General features: G+C 44.6%; 1 protein-coding gene across 1 annotated transcript in view; it reads left to right on the top strand.

Annotated features, from left to right (window-relative positions):
* Positions 1 to 25,114, top strand: part of GPC4 (glypican 4) — a 69,125-nt gene that overhangs the window by 22,435 nt on the left and 21,576 nt on the right. The window contains exons 2-3 of the mRNA XM_032196364.1: positions 7,328 to 7,486; positions 22,270 to 22,661. Of these exons, the coding sequence (XP_032052255.1) occupies positions 7,328 to 7,486; positions 22,270 to 22,661 (551 nt within the window). The remainder of the gene's footprint in view (positions 1 to 7,327; positions 7,487 to 22,269; positions 22,662 to 25,114) is intronic.

The raw sequence follows: 25,114 nt of genomic DNA, 5'->3' as shown, positions 1-25,114 counted from the left end.
ATTGACTCAATATCCTGTTTGTGGAAACGAAAGTACTCTATCATAGCAGCGTTTTCCAAGGTGTAAAACCCTGCAATACTCAGGCCACCCTGCCAGAGAGGAAGTCACTGTGGAAACGAAATTGCAGTGGTGTTTTTCCTCAGGTAAACAGGTTTTTGACTTGGAGCTGACTTGTGGAGCTGCAGATGGCGTTTGTGAAGGGCGCCGGAGGCCTGCAGGTGAGGCTGGGGCAGCTTTTGGTGGCCTCCATAGGTGCATCTGGACCTCACTCTTGCCCCAGTGCAGAGTCTGGCAGGGTTAACTGGTGATGCTTTGGAGGCAGCTGAGGAGACAGGCAGGCTTTCCTCTTGTTTGGGGTTGAAGAGCTGCATTAGTAGCCTGGGATGCCCTGAAATCACTTATATTGGCCTCAGTGGCAGTGGTGGCCCAGGCTTGGTTGTTCAGGGACATTGCCCTGTCATCAAGTGGAAGATAAGCACTACTGTCACAATTTGGACTCAAACGGGTAGAAGGCAAGGGCCCACTTTGTGTCCTAAGTTGCTCTTTCCAGAAAAAAAAAATTAAGGCTCCTAATGTGCATTTGGCTTAATGTACATGCACACACATAAATCTTTTGTTCTTTTCGGTCCCTGACCCTCTTGGCAGTAAATTTGTGAACCTGAAGCTGTCAACAAAGCAAAATGGAAAAATAAAAGCCAGACAGACCTTGGTTGTGTACGATATTTTAAGTAACTGTAGGTACGCATGATGGAAATAATTAGGGTTATTTGTTGCGTTGAACAGAGGTATGTCACTGAGGTATTGTGTGCGCTGGCATTCCCCATGCCTGCAAGATGGATTAGCAGCTGAGTTAACAGATGCAGTAAAGCTTGACCGAAAATAGTTCACTGTTGTTAAGCGTAGGTGAAAGGGCTTTGGTTTGGGTATCAAAGAGTGTGTTTTGACTACTTGACAAGTTTGCAAAAAATCATTTCAATATTATAAGCTTTCTCTGTGAGTCTGGGGAATTTTTCTGTGCCATTAGAGTAATCAGCAAAAAGCTGAAACACACATTGATTAATAACCTAAGTGGAAGCGCATGGGAAACAAGTGGCTTTAATATTAATAAGGCAAATAAACCATTTATATAAAACGGTTGCTAATTGAGTGGGATGTTAAATACACTGTACACTGGCATATGCTGCCAAATTTCTGTACTTCCATAACCCGGCTATACGTGAGCATGTCTTCTGGCTTTAAAAGCTGCTGTGTGGCTGGAAGAAGGGGGTGGACAAACGGCTGTGGTGGCTGGATGGAGGGCAGGGCTTCTGGGGCTGCGAAGGGGCTGGCACCTGGTCCAAGAGTGATGCTGGCTGCAGACCTCTACGGTGAGGATCTGGGTTTGGTTTTGCTTCTGGTGCCCTTTGGGTTTCAAATCCCAGCAAGACTTGCAGAAGGAGAAGAAAGGAAAGCTGCTTCTGGTTGTGTGATGGTGGCCTTTAGGATGGGAATCGATTCACATCAGAAATGGGGCATGTCGTTTTCTGTCTGATGGTGAGAAATATGGGTAGGTGGCTGCACGCAGCACTTCTGGTCGAAATGAGCAGGCTACATTTGAAATTGTGGTAGCACCATGTGCTCAGGAGCATCGCGGGAGATGTGGTCTGAATGTCCCAGCCTGGTCTGACCTGCTGTGACCAGAGGGTACTGGCAGCACTGCATCATCTGCAGGATGAGGGCTCAGAAACTTCTAATTCCACTGCCCGTGGTGGATGCGTTGCCTCCGTTAGCAGGATCTCAGTGCTGTTTTACATCTCTTCCTTCCTGGCACGCGACCATCTCTGCAGGAGTATTCTCCCTAGGAAAATAAACACAAGTGCCGCAGCAGCACTGCTTTAAAGCAAGCGGTGAAGTCTGACCAAGCGTTGGAAAAGGAAAGCTCGGATAAGAGCCATCAACTGAAAATTCAAGTTTGCTGCTTACGCTATGCAACGTGCGTGCCTTGAAGCATTGTGCATATGTGAGGCAGTCTGGGAGGATTCTCTAGGGTTGCTTTGGGTGTGTGGTATACCCCAGAGCAGGATTTTTTTTTCCCTCCCTTTGGTATTTGCAACTTAATGTTGTTTCACCTACAAGTATTTCAGTGCCAAGCCACTATGTGTTTTTGTAGTGCTTTTCATTAGTGAGTATCTAAAAGCACCACAGGCAGTGACCAGAGTGACCCAGCCTTGCTGTGGCTGAGGCTGTGCCGTTTGTGGCTGTGCCCATGGCACGCGGGCATTACGGCACCACTGCGGCAGGCAGGTGAGAGCTCCTGGGCTGTTCCTGCACCCCCAGCTCCTTTTGTAGCCAGGAAAAATGGGAAACTTCTGGTATTTGGGGTATTCTAGAAGTGATCGAGTTGAGGGAACAGTTCGATAGCCATGTCTTTCTCAATGACTCTGCCGGAGTTGACTGCACGCTCACACTTTTCTTTATTCTTCTCGTCTCTTGTTAATGTGGGGCTGGAGCAGTGGAGCCGTGCTCAGGGGGTGATGCTAGTGTTTCTTGTCATCTTTGTTGGGGGTTTTGCAAAGCCTCAGTAGCATGTCAATTATATATGATGGGTGGAAGCCTAATATTCTGTGATAATTAGAACGTAAGTCTAGTGTGAAATCGGATTAGAGTCCGGCATTACAGTCCGGGATTCCTTTTGTAGTCGGTTCAGAGGAAGTCATAAAGCTCTTTTAAAGATGACACGAGCTGATGTGTGCTAGAGGGCAGAGGCAGGGTGCGAGGATGAGGTGGTGGTGGCCCTGCTCGCCCGTCTTCCAGGGCAGCATTTGTTCCCATGTGCAGAAATGGGCTGCGGTAAGCTGGGCTGCTAGAGCAGTGGGTGGCAAAGTCCAAGAGTAATGTCTCTGCCATAAAGTGCTTTTGGCTTGTTCGCTGAGCTGCAAAGAAGGGCCAGACTGCGCAGGAGAGTTTTCAAGAAATAATACCCCTCTGCCTCCCAGTTAACTGCTCCTGAAAGTTTAGCTGTTTTTGCAGCCAGATGTATTTGGAGTATGTACTTGGTCAAGGCAATGAGAAGCAGGGTGGGAATGGCATGTTAGCCTGGAAGTCCAGAAACAACATTTTGAAAAGGTCTTGGAAAATTGGTGAAGGGAATTGCTTTTCAGGATAATGGAGCCCCTGAGTTTTCACTGCATGCTTACTCATTCGATGAAAACATGTTTTCCAATGCTTTGCGAAATAGTTACTTGATTTGGAAGAAACTCCATGTGCTTGGAGTCTGCTAAATGTGGCATTTTTGTAATGGCTTAAATCATAAGTTTGTAAGATTACCTTTCTGAGTACATTTCCTTAGATTTGCAGATAGTAACACTGTGTACCATTGCATTTCTATGTTTAACCTCACCACTTCCATTCCCCAGAGGTGTATTGTTAACTAGCCATGGAGCAAAATGCTTTTATCATTTTGGTCCATCACTTCTCTCTATATAGAATGTAATTCTCTCTATATTACATCTAATATAAAATAAAGAGGTTTTGCTGCAAGAGGCCACGGAAAAGATCTGCTGCAAGTAAGTCCTTGAGATGTTGCAGGTATGGTGTGCATATGCAGTAGATATTTCAAGTAGTTCTCTGCTACTTAAGCTCTTTTTGCCATGCAGCCCCTGATGTGATGATTGCAAACCCTGCCAAATGATTCAATAAAAAGCATAACTTGAAAGGAAGCTGTGGCAGAGTTATATTTTGCTGTGCTCATATGGTGATAAATTACAAAAGCAGCAGTGTCTTTAGCAATCAACAGTAGATGAAGAGTTGCCTTGTATGGGCATTGTTTGATGAGTTTTAACTTGAGAAATAATTATTGCCGAATGTGTCCTTGACAATGAGCACACACAATGAGTGTTCTTTATATAATGTACATAAACATTGGATATCTGCTTAAGTGGACCTAAACACTCGTATTTTTCACTCCTTTTTCTTAGAGGAGTCCTGGCTGCCTGCAGGAAGCACAGGGAGCGCCGTCTTCACCCTGAGCTCCAGGTTGCTGTGTGCTGGGTGGCGAAGCGTGCCCGTGCTCGTGTGGAGCGCTGGCAGCAGTTGCTTGCCAGGTTTTCAAGTTCTCATTCCTGTGTGCCAGGCGTCTCGCACTGCTGCGCTCCGATGCGTTTGTCTGGCAGCACCGTGTGTGTCCGAGGAGACATGGGCCGCTCCCGACACTGTGGCCACTTGCTGCCAGGGTGGGAGGTGATGCAGCGTTGGGATGTCGTGCTGCTCTCTCCCTGCAGGCTTATGGATGGGAGTGAGCCCTGTGCATGGGGGCTGCGTGGAGGAAGGGAGCACAGAGCCCTGCTAGCTGATGTGAAGTGAAAGCTAGAAATGAGATTCCTTGCAAGTTATCAATGCCTGTTGCTTTGCTCGAGCGAGGGGTACAGAGGTGCTAAGGACAACCCTGCAGGAAAGCAGGAGCTTCAATTGATTTCCCATTGGTATCTTCCACTGTGGCATAAGGAAGCTGTAATAAAAGCAGCCCACAGTCCTAAACTTTTAGGGTTTTTACCACTGGGTAATACAGTGCATCCTCCCCTGCATTAGCACTTAGTAGCAGGAGCTCCTCAGCTCCAGACAGAGCTAATTCTTGATCATAAGCCAAGACCACATAGTGCTGACATGACTGAGAAATATCTTCCATAATTAGATTGCTTGGTCATTCATTTTTGAATGACTGAGTTGCAGTTTGGAGCATAATTTCTTAATGCTCAACCAAATAGTAAATCAAGCTTGCACAGATCCTGTCAGTAGTGTTCTCCTTGCCTGGCTTTCCAGCGTGTACCAAAGAAGCGCTGTGCAAATGTGATCAAAGAAAGACAACTTTGCTTTGTAGTGTTAGCTCCTGATCTATTACTCTGAAATATAAAACAACATAACATAATGGAAAAAGGCATTGTCAAATAGATGGGATTCTAACTTCAGTTTAGTAGTGTAAATAGATATAAAACTGTTCCTTGTAATTATGAAATATGTTGGGCTTTTTACATTTTGTTTTTTATTGATAAATAAATTGGAGTGGTTGTTAGAGATGGCTGCTGAGGGGATCCCAAGGCATCTGTGGACAACTTCAGAGTGTCTGTGAAACGTAACAAGGAAAATAAACCCTGCTGTCAGCAGGCTTGAGTTTGCCAAGTAGGGTGGAGGTGTACCCCTCCAGCACAAAATAAAATAGGAGTATGTAAATTGTAATCACCAAAGAAAGGAATCCTTAATGAAAATGGTACTGAAATAATGAAGTGCATTTCAGGTAAGGTATTTCCAACATAGTTCCCCTCCATCAGAAATTTAGAAAGAGTTTCGAGAGTTTTGAAATTAAATTGTTTTGACACGTCAAAACAAGCCGTGGCTGTAGCAGTAATTATCATTTCCTTGCTATTTATGTGTTTTCCGTTGTGTCAAAGCGGCTTAGTTCTGTATTGGAATCGGAGCAAAGGGATGCAAAAAGAAATAGTGTGGCTTTGCCTGGGGAATTTCTTGGTTTTTAAATGTTTGCTAGTGAGGCAGGTTTGTTAGAGAGGTGTTGTGCTCCCGATGGCTTTGCCTGATGCTGTTGAGTTGCCAGCTGGTGCTGGCTGCAGTGTTTGCAACCTGTGCTTGTAAATCACGGAGGCGGATTTGGTGGGCAGGATCTAAAAATCCTGGCTGCACCTCTTCCTCCATGCTAAATGGCTGATCAAGCTGAGCACGGCCATCAGTGGCAGAGGCAGTGCCACAGGGCTCTGCGTGCCCAGGCTCAGCTTGGCATTGTGACTGCCTCGCCTCCCCTCGCTTTAACACATTGTGCTTGCCACAGGAGATGGTCCTGGGAGGAAAAGGAGTGCGCAAACGGGAAGGAAAAAAATGTCTGGAAGGAGATAGCCTTCAGAAAACAAAGAAAAAACTTACTGTCTAAGCAGGGCTGTTTCCTGTAACAGTCCCGGAGATTTCCATAATTCACAAGCAGTCAACAGTCCTGTGCAATAAATTAGTTGTGGCAGAATTATGGGTTGGTCAAGGTCTCTCTGTAATGCCAGAGAAAACAAACAAACCCTGTAGTGCAAAAGGAAAACAAGTTTAGGAGAAGAGGTTCTTAGGATGAAGTGTATGTGTTTGTATAAATAATATGTATAAGTTTTTGTTTCCTTTTTGCTTTTAAAAGTACCATAAGTGTCTGAAAGGAGGGAGGCTAATGTTTTTAGGCAAGAAAGTCATGCAAAGTGAACTGAAGGTTGAATAGCTGGGCAGATCATGCAGCTGTGGGACCAGGTGTTTGCACTAGGCTGGCAGAGGAACAACCGCTTGTGTTGGTCTTGGGCTCTTGTTTTGCTCAGTACCAATATTGCTCTCATTTCTCTACAAACACGTCTCATGCTTTAGCAGATCAGGTAGTTACATGGTTCATAGCCTGTCGTGAAGAGATTTTTCTGGGCAGTGGGTTGCCAAGTCCCCTGCAGCTCTTGGGGTGAGTCTTGGTGAGCCTTGGCAGTGCTGGAGGTTGCTGCTGACTTTTGGGGTGCGAGCAAGTAGGGAGTAGACTTCCTCTCTCCATCCCTTTCTGTGGGCTGAAGGTTAGGGTTTGGCAGCAGGGTGTGAAAATGGGAGGGATCGCAGCAGCTTGCATGTATTTGGTGTCTTCTAAATACTGCCTGACTTGGAAGTAGGAGCTGCTCATCTTAACTGCTTGTTTTGGTCATTAACTTTCAAGGTGAAGGAAGAAAATTGTTTGAATTCTCCAGAACAAACACCCAGTTTCACCCAAGGTGATGACAGAAAGCTGTAAAATTAGAAGTCAGAAATGTGATAGGAAAGCCTTGTGATAAGTAGTTGCATAAAACATATTTATTTTGATGTCTGTGATGACTGTGATTCTGAGAAAGAGTACTTCTCCAGTGATAACTGGAGGCGGGGATGAAGACTAAATGGCCTATCTGTGCAAAAAGGACCATTGTCATTGATATTGTGTTATGAATAAACTGAGTGAATTGAAAGTAATTACAATACTCAGCAGAAACTTCATGGAAGATATCATAGTGTAGACAGGTCAAATTGCTGGTTCTTCAGATTATATTGTGCAAGATGAATATCTGTTTATTCAGTCAATAAACTGAATAAATAAGAGGATACTTCTTAATGTTCTTACAGGATGATAAGTCGTGGTATCTATATGTGTTGCTATAAATCTCTTTTTCAGAATTAACTTCTGATGTGCCAGAGCCCAACAGGAGCATCTCAAGAATAGATGATGCAGCTGTGGGGCCTCATGAGCTGAACTTTTTGCATTGCATAGGGAATTCTAACTTGGAATATTTTCTTCTCTGCTTTTCAGGTGACCACTTGAAAGTCTGCTCGCAAGCCTACACATGCTGCTCTCAAGAAATGGAAGAGAAGTACAGTCAACAGAGTAAACATGACTTCAGAAATGCTGTTGTAGAGCTTAGCAATCACTTACAAACAATGTTTAGTTCCCGATACAAGAAGTTTGATGGTAAGTGCAGAGACCTTGAACTTGATCTCCTTTGCATAAAATTAAAAAAATAATAAAATAAAATCCCATCCTGTTGTACTATATGCAATTGTTCTCTGCCTCCCCCTTTGCTGGTGAAGTTCATGACTCATAATGGTGAGGGTAGAGCATGGCTTGTTTTGCAATCCCATGTGAGAGTAATATTTGCTGATTACAGTCATTTGTTTCCTAAAGAGATTTCTCTGATTATTCTTTCGAAAAACTATTTTGCTATTAGATTGCAGTTAGTTTTGTTTGCATATCCTCACAGTACACGTAATTGTAATGTGCACATCTCACAGCCCTGATCCACAAAAATGCTGATCTTCCTCGGTCTGTTATGAACCAACATGATTTGTATCCATCTCACTTAGCCTTTAGGGCTAAGTAAAGCAGCAAGTAAATACAGAGATGTCTTTGCACAGAGGCTGAAGGTTCAACTGTGATGTAGGGTCAGAAGCAAAATCAACTAAGTCTCAGCCGAGTTCCCATTGCTCAAGTGACACCAGCTACTGACTGATAAGCAAAGTTCTGGTCTCAGCATTGCCTTCAGATCAGCGATACTGAGGCACAGGAGGGCTGCACTGTCTCCTTATCTTGATGGAAGAAACTTCTTTACAAGTAGCTGCCACACACCTGTGCCAGTGTCCTGTATTCACTGCGTGCCCCAGCAGCCCTTTAACAGGGAGGGAGTAGTAAGGTATCAGGCTCCTGCCTGCCTGGGCTGTCCTTGTTGGCTGCAGTGATGAGCTGACATCTAGCTAGACGTGGAAGTATCTGATTAGTTAGGTGGGCTGGGTTGCCAAGACTTGTGTTGTGCCCATACAGCTTCATTTCCATTTGGTAGCAGAGGGTGATTCCACTGCATAGTTCCTCTGGACTTGTTCTCCCTTGTTCAGTCACTAGAAAATCCATGTTGAACCAATACCCTGAAGTTTGTGTCTTGAACCTACCAGGGACCTCCTCTTTGCTGCTGCAGCAGGTAGGAGACCCTTTCTTTCAAAGGATGTTGGCACTTGGGTGAACGAAAAAGTCCCTGGGTGTGAAATTGCAATGAGTCAAAATGAAATTATGCAATCATCTTGATAGCATCTCAATCTACCAGCTAAATATTTCCCTCTTAACCTCTGTTGTCTCTACCTGCTGGTACACCAAAGGGGTGATAGAGAAAGAACCTAAGTGTCTAGACTTGCAAGCTTATTAAACGCAGAACAAGACACTTAATGAAATCCAGCCCATAGATAAGCCCTTTCAAAGAGGCCAGAGGAACAGCATCTGCTTCACCTTAAATGAATGACAAGGCTGCTTAAAATGCTGCACTGAAAACAAAGAGCATGCCCAGTTCACTGTATTAGCATCTCTGACGTGGTGCAGACGTATTGTTAGGTGTGTCTGCTTGTTTTTATGGTGAGAGATGGCTGCAGGGCTGCTTGATGGCAGGGGGGTATAAGGCTAAGCTGGATACCTCTCAAAGTGGAATGCTTCAAAATGGGGGAGATTTTGGTAGGGAGCCCTGCAAAGCTGTTCTGTTTGTGCTATGTGCTGTTTCTGTCAGCACCTCTCAGCATGCCTGCTGCTGGTCTCAACACTGGCTCCTCTGATCTTAACCCTGGGAGTCCTTGAAAGGCAAATTTGGAAGGGGATGCTGTGATCGTGTTCCTGGAAGCTAGATTTGCTGTACCCAGCCTGTCCCTGAAGCATGTTTCTCTGCCCTTTATGAAACTAATGAAGAACTAGCAACCTCCTCAACTTGTCCCAAAGCCTAATGGCCCATCTTTGAGCATTTGATAATATCAGATCTAAATCTTCGTTTGCTGTAGACAAAGCTGATTTAGGGATTTTTTTTTAATCTTACCTGGGGTAGAAGAAGAGATTAACTGATTACCATCCTCTATCATTTACCTCTTGGAAGACTTTTAATCAAGACTGCTTCCCTCCCACTGACCGAGTCACCTGGAGGCTGAATGCACTCAGTTCCCAGGAGCACTGTTGGTGGTGGCTGAGAAGTCTTCCTCGGAGGTTCTCCAATTCCGTGCAAAAAATTGGCAAGCTTTTGGAGTGCTGTGCTTAGACTGCTTTGGTGTTTTTGCATGTTTGTTTTAAAAGAGCTTCCTGTGGACTGATAGACTGTTTGAGGTGGTTGTTTCCTCAGTACAGTCCCTATGCTTGGTCAGCTGGTCAGGTGTGTTCTGATTTTTCCTTGCATACTTGATTTCTCCTTGTCATATGTCCCTTGGGAGGGGCATTCCTTTTCCTGTTTCTGGACCAATACTACAGTTTTCCAACACTTCTGAGTTTGGTCTGGCTTTTCTGCCCCTAGGATGTGGCAATCCTTTCCTTTATGGGCTCTGCAAGGATCCCTTTATTCCTTTATCCAAGTGGTTAATGATAGCCTTGGGTGGAGTGGAGGCTGGGAGACTGCTGGGACACTGCCTTAAGATTTTCTTCCAGTTTGATGCCCCTGATAATTGTATTTTGGGTGTAACTTTGCATCTTGGTGCACTCTAAAGATAGTTTCAGTCGAAGTAACTGGAAGGAGGAAGTTGAATGGGACACGAATCCAATTTGAAGTACCTTGACAGTTACTTTGATGTAACGGCTCCAGCCTAGAGGAGAGGGAGATGATCAAGACCTATGTGTGTGTCCTGACCTCTGGAGATAAGATTTGAAAAGTACGTGATCCCTCCCAAAGCTCTTCCTTTGCATGGGCCCTTGCTTTGATTTTAGCATTTGGAGCTCTTTAGGACTACCTCATTAGCAGTAGCCAAATCCATTCAAATGAAAGTAAAGCTGACAGAAAATCAGCCATGCATCTTCCTGTTTAACAAGAAATCATCTAAGCTGTGTGGCTAGACTGAACAGGCAAGATGAGTTATTGTGGAGACCTAAATTCCCTTAATTTCACTGGTCTCTCAGCAAGTGGAACAACCACTCCTCTTGCAGGGCAACATCATGGGTGCTTTGGTGACAGCACTTGCAGCTCTCGTGTGACAAGAAGCAACTGTGACCCCCAGCTCTCTGGCAATCTGTGGTGTAGGTTCCCTGGCTGCTAATCTCTTAGCCTTGATGCTCAGGTCTGAGAGGAGAGGCAAACTTGTGCTGCCTCCTTTATGTGCTTGACCTTTGCAGCAGTTGCCAACGTAAAAGGACAGTTGAAGTTGGCAGCATGTCCTTTGGATGGAGGCTGTAATGCCTTGTGGCTGTTGGAGTGTTTGCATCAGCTGTTGCTCAAGCTCTGCGTGCTTTTCTAATGGTTGCCAGAATAGCTCTGATCTGACACCAAAGCCATACACTTCAGCAGTGGATTATCTCCTCTTAATCAGGAGTATCAAACAAATTTCTGATTCTGTCCTCACATGGCTGACCAGAAATCACTTCAGCTCCTAATACGTAATTGTACAGCATCAGATCCTTCTCTGCATGTTTGGTTTGCAGACACTGGGAGAAGATCAAAGCTTTAGAGTTCAGTATCTTGCATATTTTCTTACAGTACAGTTCTGTATGCTCCCAGGGTTCTCTCCTGTTGTAATTCAAATTGCTAGCCCAATCCCAGTCTAGCAGCAAAGTATATATTTTCAGCAGTAAGGGACATAAGGGACATAAAAAAAAGTAGGGAGGAATGTTTAAAATCTCTTTTGCCAGTCAGTGTCCCTCCTCTTCTCTCTCCCAAGGTTTAATAATGTTAAAAGGATTAATGGTGACATTAAGGCTGTGTAAATACTCAGTCCCTTTTATTAAACTTGAGCTTTCATCTCCATTGCCCTTTCAGGCTGAAGTTTTCCATGCTGGGGGCTGTGCTAGGAGAGCAGTGGTTTGGGGAAGACGAGGTGAATACCAGAACAGAAATTGCTCAGCTGTTTGGAGGAATTGGAGTAGGGGCAGGAAGCAGCAGATAACTCTTCTTCAGCATTTCCGCTATCCGGTTGCTACCGAGATAAAATGTTCTTTGGTTGCTTTTTTTTTCTTTTTCATTCTTTAATTAAAGACACCCACTGAATCTCTCAAAAGACATAATTGCTGTGCCAGGCCTGTGCTAGGGAGAAGTGATGTTTTGTAGGCTTATTGCAACTGAATGGTGAATGAGGGGAAGACAAATCCCCAAAACCCCATGAGCAGAGGGTCTGGTAGAAGACTGCTGTAGTGGTTTGAATCTGTGAAGTGCTGGCTGTTTTATTGTTGCCACTGCATTTAAGAAGCTGTTTCATTTAAACCAAGTCTCGTCCCTTTCTTCTGTGTGCTCTGGGTTTAGGAAAGGCAAGCAAGCTTTTGCTTCCCATGTTGTGTAGGAGTATTACGCACCCATAAGGAGGCAAACGCACAGTGGGCTGGGCTGACAGTAGGTTTGGTGCTCACTGTGCCCAAGCGACGGGAGGATTTGTCACTTCAGAATTGCTCAGCCCCAGCCAGCATCTGGGAAGCTATTAAATGTTGAGTGTCCCATTTCTGCTCTGCTCTTCCCTGCTCCCCTCTGACTTTGCCATTAACATCTAAGATAAAACAAATATGGAAGTGTAAAATGAAACCCCTGCGGGAAAATTGAGTGGAAAGAAAGAGAATCTGAGCAGGAGCTGGGCAGTGGTCCCCAAAGGGGTGTGTGGGGCCATGGTGCATCCACCGAAGGATAGGCAGAGGGGATGGCTGGCTGTGGGTCAGTGTCTTTAGGTGTTCTGTAGATTTTGAGAAAGCAGAGTAGGACGTAGCCCCCCTGAAAGAGGTGGTTTCTGGTTGAATCTGGGAAAAAAATAACCTCTAATCTAATTCCTTTATTTAGATATTTTTCAGATAACCCTTGGCTTCCCAGCTGCTGTCTCCAGGTCAGAGTTGGCTGGGAGGTATGCTGGGACCTCTGGGAGTTTAACTGCATTCAACCCCAAATTCTTGATTTCTCGCTTAGTCACGTGGTATAAGTGAGTATAAAGAGTAGGCTGAATTAGTGGGTGTCTTGGGCTGACCCTCCTGTGGGCTGAATGCACCTTGTCTGCTAACTCAGTGGTCCTGATAGAGAGCAGGAGCATAGGTGAGCTGGGGAGAGACCAGAGCAGCTGCTGCTGGTCCATCGCCTCCTCGCAGATGACGTGTGGTGTTGGTGTGGCTTTGTGTTGCACTGTGCGGTGGGTACAGCGTGTGTGCAGGCAGGGAGCTGGAGGAGAGCCCTCCTCTGTCCTGAGGGTAGAGGGGAGGCTTTCCCTTCATGGTGGCCTTTCTTCACTGTCATCTGTCTCAGTGGTCTCCTTCCCACTGTTCCAGAGGGCGCGGAGGCAAATGGTGAAAGACGAACCCCGCGGGTGTCCAGTTCCTATAGTTAGAATTTGGCAGACAATCAGGACGCTCCGCCTTACCAAAATAACTGCCCTTTTGGGACCTTAATGTCTTGTTAACTCTTTTATTGGAAGCTGCCTGCAGGAGCAGAGAACTGGGGCTTCACGCTGCTCATGTGCCAGGACCCCTCGTGTTGCGGGACCCGCTGGCCTCATGCTGGCTCTGGTGCAATGAGCTCTGCAGAAGGCTGCTCCCAGGAGTCTCGGTGTAGTGGGGCTTTCACAGAGGGAGACTGGAGATGTAGTGGACCTTTAATGCTTCTTGTGCAAGAGTCATGTGGCTTTTATGTTGTTGAATAAATCTACTTGGTGGAGAGAGCTCTACCATTGCAACCTTTCCTCTGGCAAAGGCTCTGGTGATGACTGCATCGTTAACATACAAATAACACAGCAGTGTTGTCTGTCTTGCTGCCACTCACGTCTAGGCAAAGGCATAGCCTCATTCTTGCCTCTCCAGAAGAGGATGGCACCAAACCTCACACGCCAAACCAGGGCAGAGGATGGTGGGAAGACACCTCGTGTTTTGCAGTGGAAGCAGTTGCCTCCTGCTGAGAGCCAGTCCTTCAGGCTTGGTTTTGGACCTGTGCTTGTCTGGGATGGGGGTGGAGTGATTTAGGAGAAACGGGGAGAGAGCAACCACCAACAAAAATTTCTTTAAAATATCCCACTTGAGGGCTTTTGTTTGCCCTTTCCCACTCACTCCAACAATAATGAAACAAATTGTCTGCTTTCTCTGCTTTCTGTACAGTGGAAGTTTGTTTATTCTTTCTTTTCTTTAACTGGCTTCTCTCCATCTGGAGATCTTTTAAAAAGGTACAAAACCACTGTGATTTTTCCTCTTCTTTATTGAGAAGGGCAATGCTCATCTATCAATGAGGGGGACCAGATCTCTGTGTGGGGAGGCTTGGAAGGATGATGAGGTCAAGGCATCCTTGGGGGGAGGATATCTCAAGGGGGGAGGAGCCTCCTGCCCTATGGAGGTGTGCAGGGGATGAGATTTTTCTGAATGAAGAGTTCAGCAATGGGCAAAGCCACTTTCTGTGGGCTTAGAGGGATCAAACAGTCTTCTGCCATTTCATGTCCAAGCGGTTCTGATGTTAAGATTGCAGGTAAGCTGCTCTTACCCCTTTGTTTTTTCAGAAAACAAAGATTGGGCAGCACACTTTATACTTCGCTACAGGAAATGTGTCTGGTGCTCTCTGGTTACTAATTGCTGTCAACCAGTCAATGAGCTATTGTTTGTCTGTTTAAAATTAACTCTCTTTTCCTCCTAGAGAAAATCACCTAGTGTATGTGCAGGCTCCGATTGCTTGTGTAGTCTTGGGAGCTACTCCCCTGGATGCGGATGGAGATGGTTGTGCTTTGGGTTCTTGTGGTGGGCTTGAGAGTGTGATATCCTGCTGGTACAGGGCTGACTTGTGCTGTGGCTTTATCAGTGTACAATGGACTGCAGTGTCTTAGCATCCAGCTGCTTGCACGCCAGATGAATAAGAGCGGTGGCCCTGGCTGGAAGAGATCTCAGTGCAAATAGGAGACAAGGGGATCTGAGGTTATGGCAGCAAGAAAGCTGTCAACATCGTTCAGTGGCACAGGTCCTCTTCAAGCTCTTCAACAGCAGTTGAAAGAAGGGAGGCTTGGAAAAAAAAAAGACGTGTGAAATACATTTCCCAGCCTTCCAGAAGGCTCCTTTGAAATGGGGTATGTGGGAGGCAGCTTGAAGGGGTTTGCTTTAAAATCTTTCAGCTGACGTTTGCTGTGTTGGGGTGGGAGGTTGGTGTTCTGGTACTGAATGGACTTGGGTCAGCAGGCTAAAGCAGCTGGGAAGCGATAGAAGTGTTTGAGTCAGTGAGACTGGGGACTGGGTGCGGTGAAAATTAGTCATGGGGAGACTGGAGAGCAGCGGGGGAGAGAAGAACAAGGGAGAGGAGAGAAGTGACAAGGAGGTGTGTTGGGGAAGATGACTGAGTTGTGGTCACAAGGGAGATGCGAGCTGAGGATGGAGGACATTCTGCTGGAGGAGCAGGCAGTGGGAGAAGCCCGCTGTAGCTGGCCCAGAACTGGAAGCGTAAGCAGGGAAGGTTTCTGGGAATGGGAGTGAGCAGGCTGCAAAGCCAGGGTTTGTCCTGTGGGGTGGACCGAGAGGGGACCAAGGTCATTTCTGCTGGTGTTGCTTTCCTTAGGATGGCTGTGAGATGGAACAGAATTTGTGGTGCTGTTACTTGCTGCTTGAATCACAGACGTCAGTTTCAATACCATGCAGTGTGTTTTTTTTTCTTTTTTTTTTTTTTTTTCCTACCTTCTTTGTTGCTTCTTACTCCTTTAAGGAGCTTGGTCACTGTGTGACAGCACTGCTCTTGAGCTGTATGTTAGCTCTTTCGATTTCCTGAAGTACAGATAATGATCTTGTTTCTGGTGGGCCCGAGAAGTTCTAGAAATCCTGTTTTCTCCCCCCCTTCTCTCTTCCCCCCGTAGGGGGCCATGAGCTAATTGTTGCTTTTGTCTTGAAACCTTTCAGTAATTAAGCAAAGTTTTGGGAGATTTTCTAGTGCTTCCCAGCTCTCTGAGGTTCGCATGTCAGGGCTGTTGCTGTGACACTGGCATGATTTAAGCCTGTATTTCTTCAAACTATGCGGAAGAGTTCTTCCCATGTCAGTAAGTGCTAACACATGTTTGAAAACAGGACAGAGAAACAGCTTGTGGATTTGCCCTGCCCTTCCTGAGTTCATATTCAATAAATGTGTTAACACTATGTATTCATCGGTTTCTCAACACTTCTGGAAAAAGGTTGTTAAGCTATGGTTTGTTTTTCCCTGGTGGAAATTACAAATGCAGTATATGCAATAAAGGAAGTGAAGGCATATTAAAAGTAATGAGGCACATTTAGGAAAGAAAAAATCTTTTTCCTTTGGAGTAGGTGGTGTAGCTATGGATGGCTTCAACTTTGAGGTGAAAAGAGCTGTGGAACGTTTGTGCCTTTTCCTCCAAATCCATTCTATCTGTCTGGCTTGCATTCTGTTCACATAGCAGGAGCAGCTACGGGTTGGACTTTGCATCCACAGATGCAAAGTCTGTGAGGGTGTGGGGATGGGGATGGTGCTGGCCCCTCGTGGCGCAGCCTTTGGGGACGTGGCTCAAACAAGAACATTCAGCTAGGAATCCATCTTGCTGTGGTGTGCTTTTTATGAGTAAACCCTTTCACAGGAAAATATAATTAATCTGTTCTGTGGCAGTGTTCTCCCGTATACACTAGGAAACGTAATTGTCTATACAGACAAGCAAATTAAAGGTTTCGGTAAGACAGACGGTCCTTAATTAATCATAATCTGGACAACATATTAAAAGTATACCTGAAAAGCTGGGTGGCAAATTATCTGAAACTAATTAACTGTGCCCGTAAAAATGCAGTGTATTCCCTCTGTGTCCTTGAGTCTAGTTTTGTTTGTTTTTAAGGTGTGTTGAGTAATTGCACGTCTACCTGGTATCAGTTTGCATAGTTAATTTGGAAACCCTGAATAGAATACCTCTAAGGCCAGTTGAAAACATGGCTATAAAATAAGCAAAGCCAGTGCGTGGGAAATTTAGCACGTCCTAAGGCCACTGGAAATGGAAAGGTGCAGCGTAGATCTGACCTTCATTTGGAAAGACACAAGTACACCCTAACACAGGCATCTGTGGAGGGGGCATTAGCTTAACGGACTCAGAGGTGGATGAAACTCTGCCTTTTTTGCACTGCAGTTAAGGTTTTCTCCTCGATGAAAACGTGGGCTTTTTGGTGCTGAGCCCCTACTCACTCATGCTTGTACTCCTTGCAGTTGCTGGAAGAGGAAGCGTTTCTCAAGCAGAATGTTGTGCCTCTCCATAAAGAGGTTTTGTTTGAAAAATAAACGTTTCATCCCTGACAATGAAGAAATTCAAGGCAAAACTTCACACTGTAGGATGATCGGCTGTGAGTTCAGCCCAGAGAGCTCACCCTTTGGGGCACAGCTGCCTTGGAGTGCACAGGGTCCTGCTGGGGGTCAGGAGGCAACTTGGACCGGGTAGTCCTGCTGCTTCTGCCTTCATCACCAGTGTTTGTTAGGAAATGCCAGAGCTGGCTCTGGGCGAAGTGGAATGCACCTCCTTGATGTGCTTCTCTAATCTCCGGGAGCTGCCATTGATTTAGGTAGAGCTGTACCCTGCAGCAGAGGGCTTTCCCATCAAAAGCCCTCTAATATGAAAATCCAACCTTAATATATCTGAAAACATTAGCACGAGGAATAGGAAAATATTGTGTCTGTTCCTAAGAGGAGGATATTTTCAGATGAGACCTATGAATCCAAGATTAAAAAAGTCCAAGGAAGTGGATTTATTGTCTGTAGGTGGAATTTGCCCTGTGCCTTGCAGTGGGTGGAGCGATTGCGTTTTTTCAAATAGCTAACGTACCCGTACTTTGGAAGTGATTGTTTTGAATTATTCTGGTGGTGGAAGCACCTTCGGGGGGGTGCAGCATTCTCCAGTGCAGGGTTACTGGCAGGGCTGGTCTGCCCTCAAGCTGCAAACAGGTAATAAGTCTTGTTACCTGAAAAAAGGAAATTGCCAAGTAACTATGGTTAAGTTTTCTTCTTGTGGAAAAATCTTTTATGGAGGGTTTGTTTAAAAGCAGGGATTTCTTTTCCTCCAGGACTCTTATTACAGAAATACCATATATCTCACGTCCAGTCTTTCTTACTGTTTCATGACATCCCTAGGTTTTCCCTGAGTGTTGGCATTGAAATTCTACACTGAAATTCAAATGTGTTAAAAGAATAAACAGAGCCCAGAGCTGTAGATTGCCTGACTGCAGATTACATCCTTTTCTATCTCTAGAAGTCAACTGCATTAGAAATGTCATCTTCCTCTGAGCATCAAAGTCCATAGGGTCCAGAGGATTTATTTACAAATTTCAAAGTTTCGTCTTTGTATTAGGGAAGGTTTTCTGGCTTGGTATCCTACAGGGCAGCTCAGCTGCATTTTGTGGATGGCAGCACTGGTACCCTTGCAGAGGGACGGCATGGCTGAGCCCTGCTTTTCTTCCTCTGTGGCACCTTCCTGAACTGGAAGATGGTTTTGCATCAGTGGGGCTCAGCTGAGATGGGCAAAGTAGTAAAATGTGCAAGCAGAAATAAATTTACAAGCAGTATGTAAGGTGCTGGGAAGGCAGCACTGAGAATTCTTAGGGAGGTGACAGCTCATTATACACCTCCTCATAGTTTGCAGTGTTCGGTAAAGTCATGAATAACACCGATACCAAATGCAGAGTGATCAGCAGAGGTGGCTCATAAGTGGGTTTTCAGGAACACTGCTTGCAGAGGATTCCTGTTTCAAGTGACTTCTGTTCCTGTGGGAATTCTGCATTGGTAAGAGCTCCACAGATGCTGTCCCTTAATTTTATGCAGCTCTGTCTTTCATGGGTTGGACCAGAGCTGATGGACCCACCTGAATGTGGTGCCACTGTCTGTCATTCCCAGTGTCTCATCTACTGTCTGTCCAGCGGACCCAGCCTGTGCCCCAGTCCTGCCAGTGCATGCCTGTGACCTGTATCTGTAAAGATTAAACCCAGCAAAGTGGCAATTTTCTCCATGTAACTCAGACAACTCTACACACTCTACTACTAGCTAGGAGACCGGGAAGATGGGACATGTGAGATTTCCTTGAAAACCATGTTGATGCTCCTGGGAATCAGTTTGTGAAACCCTTCCCAATTTTGTGTGTTCCTTGATTTTGCTTGTTTGTTAGAGGCCTCCCTGCCCCTTGGTCTGTGAGTTTAAGCAAAATAACTGGTAGGCAAATGAGAGCCTGATATCTCTCTGGATAGCAGAGTCTCAGAGAGCACCGGCAAAGTATGATTTGTCGTCTGTGAAAAATGTTTGCATTTGACAGCTTTTCACAGGAAGCCTGTCAGAGTGATAATTTAATGAGTACAGATTGCTTGCAACACAGCTGTAAAACGTGCTTTTACAGTGCTGTAAAATAAGCAACCGAGTCCTTTGTGTGTTTGCTTTGTTTGAGAACAAGTCAACTTCTAATACAAATGAAAGGTGGTCATTTATTTTACCCAGCAAACAGTCAAGACGTAAGAGAGGAACCTGCCATTTTTCTTCTTGTGGTGGCAAGGTTAATGCTGGGTTACACTGGCATTTGCTAATCAGCTTGTTTCTGTGAAGGGGCGAATTAATATCTAATTAGATGGAGTGAATTACTAGACAGTTTAGCATTTAAGTCATAAAAAGGACTTTTGGAGAGTGTAACTTCCTCTCTTCACTGCGGATGTCTTTGCCCATGGTTTATGCAGATAAAAGTTTGATGTTCCTTTGTGCCAAAGCTGATTTCTTTAAGATAGAGGACAGAAACTGAGGCTGCAGACTTGATATGTGCCAACAGCCAGAGTAAAACACGTATCTACCATTTAATCCCTGCTGCTGACCGAGTTAAGAGTGCTAATGCAATGACCGTACGTTGCACTAGACATTGCGCATGTCCTGCTGCTCGTCCATCCCTGCTTGCTGGTGTGGGGTTCACCCTTTGCCATAGTGCCATGCTCAGTGGCTGTTTTCTCTGGCATCTCAACCTCTCATTCCACCCCAGGAGCCTCCATGTGCCCAGTGAGGCCTCATGCAGCCAAGCCACCCATGCCAGTCCCAGGATGCCCCAGATGGCACAGTCTGGGCTGTGCTGAGGATGCTGAGGGAAAGCCTTGCAGGGCAGGAGGGCGAATGCCAGCTCTGTGTTGCAAACACGGAGGCTCTTCTGTCCTTTTCCTCTTCTGAGCTGGGGAGTGACACTTGAATGTGTGTTTCCTGACTATGAAAATGATTGCTGGTGCTCAAGCCAGAAACGGTTTTGCACATACATGGTACTTCCTTCAGCAATGCTGTGTTGGGGTTTTAGACGTGGCTGGTTCTGGTGGGAAACTTTCAGTTCCTGTATTTACCTTCCTTTTAAGCAAGTAAAAGCTGCTGTCTCTAAGACTGCAGGTGCACAGATATTAACAGCTAATTAGTGTTCTTGCTTTAGGATAATTAATGAACATACCTGGTTCTAGCCTAGATTAAAATTTGCAAAGAGATGAATTGATCTAAAGCTTGGATCAGTTTATTCAACTTTCTGTTTGGATTGTAACCAATAAAATAATGGATGTATCAAGATTATAACTTTCCTGGCTTAAAACATTCATTTGGATTCCTTTCGACTGACAGCTGAAAATAATAGATTTCACATCAATGTCATTTCAAAATATAATTCTTGCTGAAGAGTTTTGCTGATGCATCTGCCAGCTCTTGTGCCTGGTACTAAAGTGTTTAAATAAACAAGTTATTTGGTGATATTAAAAGGTCTGAGCAAAGGAAGGAAGTGAGCCTTCACAATGATTAAGTGAATTAGAAATTAATATACACCAAGCTAATCTCTGTAGTATAAACTCAACAGAAAAAAATCTTCCTGGAGAGGAAATGCCAGTCATGGGAACGAAAGTGGAGGTTCCTGCTGATATTGGACAGAGGACGTGTCGGGTGTTTGAAATCAATCTCTTCTTCCCTGGATCATTTCTCTTGTGCTCCTAAGAGGCTGCATTATATACAGCTATGTCAACCACCAAGCCCCATGACTTTGTTCGTCAGGAACTCGAAGAATGTTTCAGTTTTTCCAGAAAATGTTTTCTGTGTTAGTCTTTGTTTGTACTGGAGCACTTTGAAGCACTAAAATCTGAACTTCAGCATACTTTTAATACGTTTTAACAAGGTTTAAATTCACACCGCGCCAGAATATATTACCCCCTCCTTCTAACAACTTCTGTCTCTAAACATTACTCCTTTGAGGATTAAAAAAAAAATTAGAGGCATGTTTTATTAAAAAATATTTATTGAATATGAGTTACAGAAAAGCAGAGGTCAGAATCCTCAGTTGTGAATGGCATGCATAAAATAACTGGTTCCCTCATCCCTGCAACGTGGGGCAGCGGCACAGCTGCACCCAGGGTGCTGGGAGCACATGGTGAGCACCAGGCACCAACACTGCATGATTTCTGTTTGCCTGGGGGAGTTTTGCAGATCCTGTTGGGTAGGCAAGGAAAACCTCAGCTATGAGGAGTGTGCGCTGGTCGCCAGAATGATGGAAGTCCCTGTGGCACTTACTCTTGGTCTCCTTAGCTCCTTCCCACGCCCATATAATGTTGAGTTTTGTTACAAAATGGCCCAAATGAATTTGACTTAGTGGACCCCTCCCCTGTTTTTTCATTTTAACTCTTCTGTGTTGCATATCCAAGGTGAAGTCTATCCAGTAGGGTGGGTGATTTTTCATCAGAGCTATCTAAATGCTATTTGTTTTTTCTTTATTTGTACTGTTGCCACTTTTATGGGAGCAGTATTTCTTTTCATTTGTGCTGCTGTGGGTCAGCTTATTCTCTGTCCAAACTACCTCAGTGATACCTGCACTTTCGTCTGTCAGAAACAAAGCATTTTCCCCAAGTGTCGAGGCTTTGGCAGCCCTGACTTGGTGGGGAATATTCTTTAAATTGACCTGGCCAGATGTCATTGGCTCAACTCACTACCAGCATCAGAGGTGTGTGTGGCACTGCCAAGAGGCAGTGATGGTGTTTCAGCAGTGTCTGTTCTCCGGCACCGGTCTGTCTGGTGCTCTCGGACAGTGAAGTGAAGCTGGGGTTTGCTTTTTGAAAGCCATGAAATCCCAAGGCCCCCAACCATTTTCTGTCATCTGAAAAATCTCTTGGCCTTCTTGTCAGTGTCAAGTGTTCAGCCTTTGGATTTTGAGAAAATTCTCACTTAATTGCACTTTCTTTGTACTGCCACAAACATATGAAGCCCTGTCTGCAATCAGGAGCAATTACATAATTGGAGACAGGCCCTGCCCGGAGATCTGACAAACTTGAAAGACAGGAGAAAGAACCCAAAGGTAGATTTTTGGGTCTGTTTTTAAAAATGTATTAAACTTGTTAGTTTTTTTAGGCTGGTTTATGATTATTCCATAAAATGAATCAACAGTAACTGAAAAGAAAGATGCACTTTGTTCAAAACAGCTGTTTTAAAGCAAAACACATTTTGATTTCTGATAACATTATGCTCCAAAATAAGTTATTTTTAGCTATCTTAAAGGTAATGTAAAGGTTTTTTTTTGTTTGTTTGTTTGTTTGTTTGTTTTTTCCAGTTTGCTGACTTTTGTTATGGTTTTTAGTATGGATCAAAAGATATTTCACTCACCCGAGTCTTAGGATTGGGAACAGGGTTTTTCTGAGAATCATTTATTTATGAAAATAATTTTGAAATATAGAAATCCTTTGAGAATTTGATATAGAAATTCTTTGAAATCCATTTCATTTCAAGGATGGTTTCATTGCATTGGATTTTCAAGTTAAGCAGTGTGCAAATGCGCAACCCATTGCTAGTGTTCACCATGGCTTCTTTTGCTGTTTTGTAGAGTTCTTCAAAGAACTTCTTGAAAATGCTGAGAAGTCGCTGAATGACATGTTCGTGAGGACGTACGGCCGCTTGTACATGCAGAACTCGGAGCTGTTCAAGGACCTCTTCGTGGAGCTGAAGCGGTACTATGTGGGTGGCAACGTCAACCTAGAGGAGATGCTCAATGAGTTCTGGGCACGCCTGCTGGAGCGCATGTTCCGGCTGGTAAACCCGCAGTACCACTTCACGGACGAGTACCTCGAGTGCGTCAGCAAGTACACAGAGCAGCTGAAGCCCTTTGGGGATGTGCCGCGCAAGCTCAAGCTACAAGTGACACGAGCATTTGTGGCGGCCCGCACCTTCGCGCAGGGCCTTGCTGTCGCAAGGGATGTTATCAGCAAAGTGTCTGCGGTGAGCTCCCTCTTGCACTTATGCCTGTTTCCCATGGACTTCCTGTGGGTAAAATCTTTGTGTTGTCCCAGTTCTGTAGAACGTGATACATGCACTTGACTCTTATGTAGGTACTTAAATGAGTTGCTGATAGTTGAGCAGAGATGGGGCCAAATTCCATCTGTTGGTGGGGAGAGCCCAGCTGTGCATCGTGTGGTAGGGTTGTGGACAGTGTTGGCCACCACTGTCCTGCGTTGCAGTCCAGCAGCAGGGACGTTTCCCCTGTTGGTGCTTGTCCTCCTGTCTATGGAACAGCAACAGGCAGGAAATTAACTACCATCTGCAGTGGAAATAACCATGTTTGCTTGTATAATGACTGTAACTTCTTCTTAATATAGCTCTGAAATTACAACGAGTCATGGGCATCTTACGGAGCAGCTGATGATTTGCTCCCTGCTCCCAGGCATGGGGAGAGGCTGTTAGCACAAGCAAACAGTACTTTTATGATAACAGTAAGCTGGAGTCATATGTACAGGGCAGGAGCCAGTTGTGTTTGGTGCCACACACACAGCATAAGTTAGGCCACAGACTTTCATGGTTAAGTCACTTTTTTGGGTTGTCAAACAGCTGTGTTGGTCACCTTAATGTTTACCTCTCTGTTCATATAAATCACCTTGGAGTGGTTTAAGTAGGATGAGTTGTTGTGTTTTTTGTTTGTTTGTTTTACACATTAGATTTGTCTGTAATTTAGTTTGAGTTGTATGGTAGATGGAACAGGTGTATTAGATAATCCCCTTAAAGTGTTTATATAAGATTTATAAAAAAAAAAAAAAAAGTGACTTCCTTTTAACAAACTTAGTTCATTTCCCATGGGCTAGAAGATTTAGTATAATCATTTAATCAAGCAGAGGGGTTTACTTTCTCTCGACTTGGTTGCAGAGCAGTAAAGCACTAGGCTGGAAGGGCAGGCAGTAGTTTGAATCACCCTAAGTGCCAGGAAAAAAAAAAAAAGGAGGGGAAAAAAAAATAGATGAGACCACAGAATCCTCCAGCCTCAGGGATGCCATCCTGTGGTGGGAAGATGTGGGTGGGAGGGTTGGTGTTGGATCAGGCTAAGCGTGCCTCCACGTCAGGTCATTGGAAAAGTCTGTTGACATCTTGGTTGGGGTTTCAGATTTGGTGGCTTCTTTCTGGCTGCTTTATGTTGTGGCAGGTATCGTGGTCAAAAAAAAAAAAAAAAAAAAAAAAAGGGCAGGAGGCGATGGAATTTTCAGTGCTAGGCCATTAAGATGAAGTATTCCAGAGATCCGAATGCTGAACCCCAGTATGGTTTTGGGGAATGTGCAATCACTTGATAGACAGTAAACGTGTGTGATTGAGGGATTGTGTTTATGCCCCATCTGCTCAGAATTCATCAAAACGTCTCCAGACTTGACACAGTACCATGAGGGCTATGGTCCCTGCATCTGTTATGAATAAAAGTCATGAACCCAAGGTGGCACCGTGATTTCTTTTTTCCTTTTGAAGATCCTTGAGTGTAGAGTTGCCTTCAACTCTGGAATTAATTGCTCGAGTGTGCAAGGTTATCCAGAGACCCACTCAGCTGCAAAAATAGCTCCTGCTCCGTGAAGAATTAAGTTACTGCACTTTCCACTTCAGTTTCACAAGTTGCACTGGAGATCGTGCAACAGATCTGCTTTTCGAAGTGGTAGCAGGGGTCTGTGCTGCTGAATACCTAAGCTTTCGTTGCAGTAGTGGAAAGAATAAGCTTTTCTAATAGTGTGTGAGTCTCATTCAGTGGAAGCCTAACATCACATTTCTGCAAGACACAGTGGGAAGTTCTATACGTGAGTTTAAAAGCTGATGCTTTTATGCCTGCTGCTTTGTGGTTGTGTTTTGGGGCTTCCCACATTACATATAGATTAGCCCAGCTCTGCTGAGATCTAGATAATGACTCTATTGACTTGGCTTCCTTATTATTTTTACTGAAGAGTTGTAGTGGGATAACTGCTTGTATCATGGATTAACTTGAGGGATAAATCTTCATCTTTATGAAAAATGACCAAAGTAATGCAAATTAGTTGTAATGCTTTTTGTAACAAGCAAGTCAAAAATTCTTAATTGAGAATCCTCAGAAGGAGAAATACAAACTACTAAAGGATCCAGCTGTTTTTCACTTTCACATGGTGCTATTAGGAGAGCAAAGAGCACTTTACAGTGGTACAGCATTGATGCCTTTTTAATGATACTATATATTTTTACATCTTCGCTAGGGAGATGCATTTAGAAAGGTATTGTTCTTGCATAAGTTTGAGGAAAGGGAGAAAGGAAGAGAGAATATTGAAAAGCTGTGGGTGCTTGATTTCAGATCCAGAGTGCTAGAAAATAACTTTAATTCAGAAGTGATTGGATCAGAAGGCATGTTGCTGCCCAAATATACAACTGTAAAACACTGTATGATTTTGAAAGCACAG

Source organism: Aythya fuligula, chromosome 13, assembly GCF_009819795.1.
Source record: "Aythya fuligula isolate bAytFul2 chromosome 13, bAytFul2.pri, whole genome shotgun sequence".
NCBI lineage: Eukaryota > Metazoa > Chordata > Aves > Anseriformes > Anatidae > Aythya > Aythya fuligula.
Note: the sequence above shows the minus strand (reverse complement) of the source record. Positions and strands in the feature narration are given on the sequence as shown.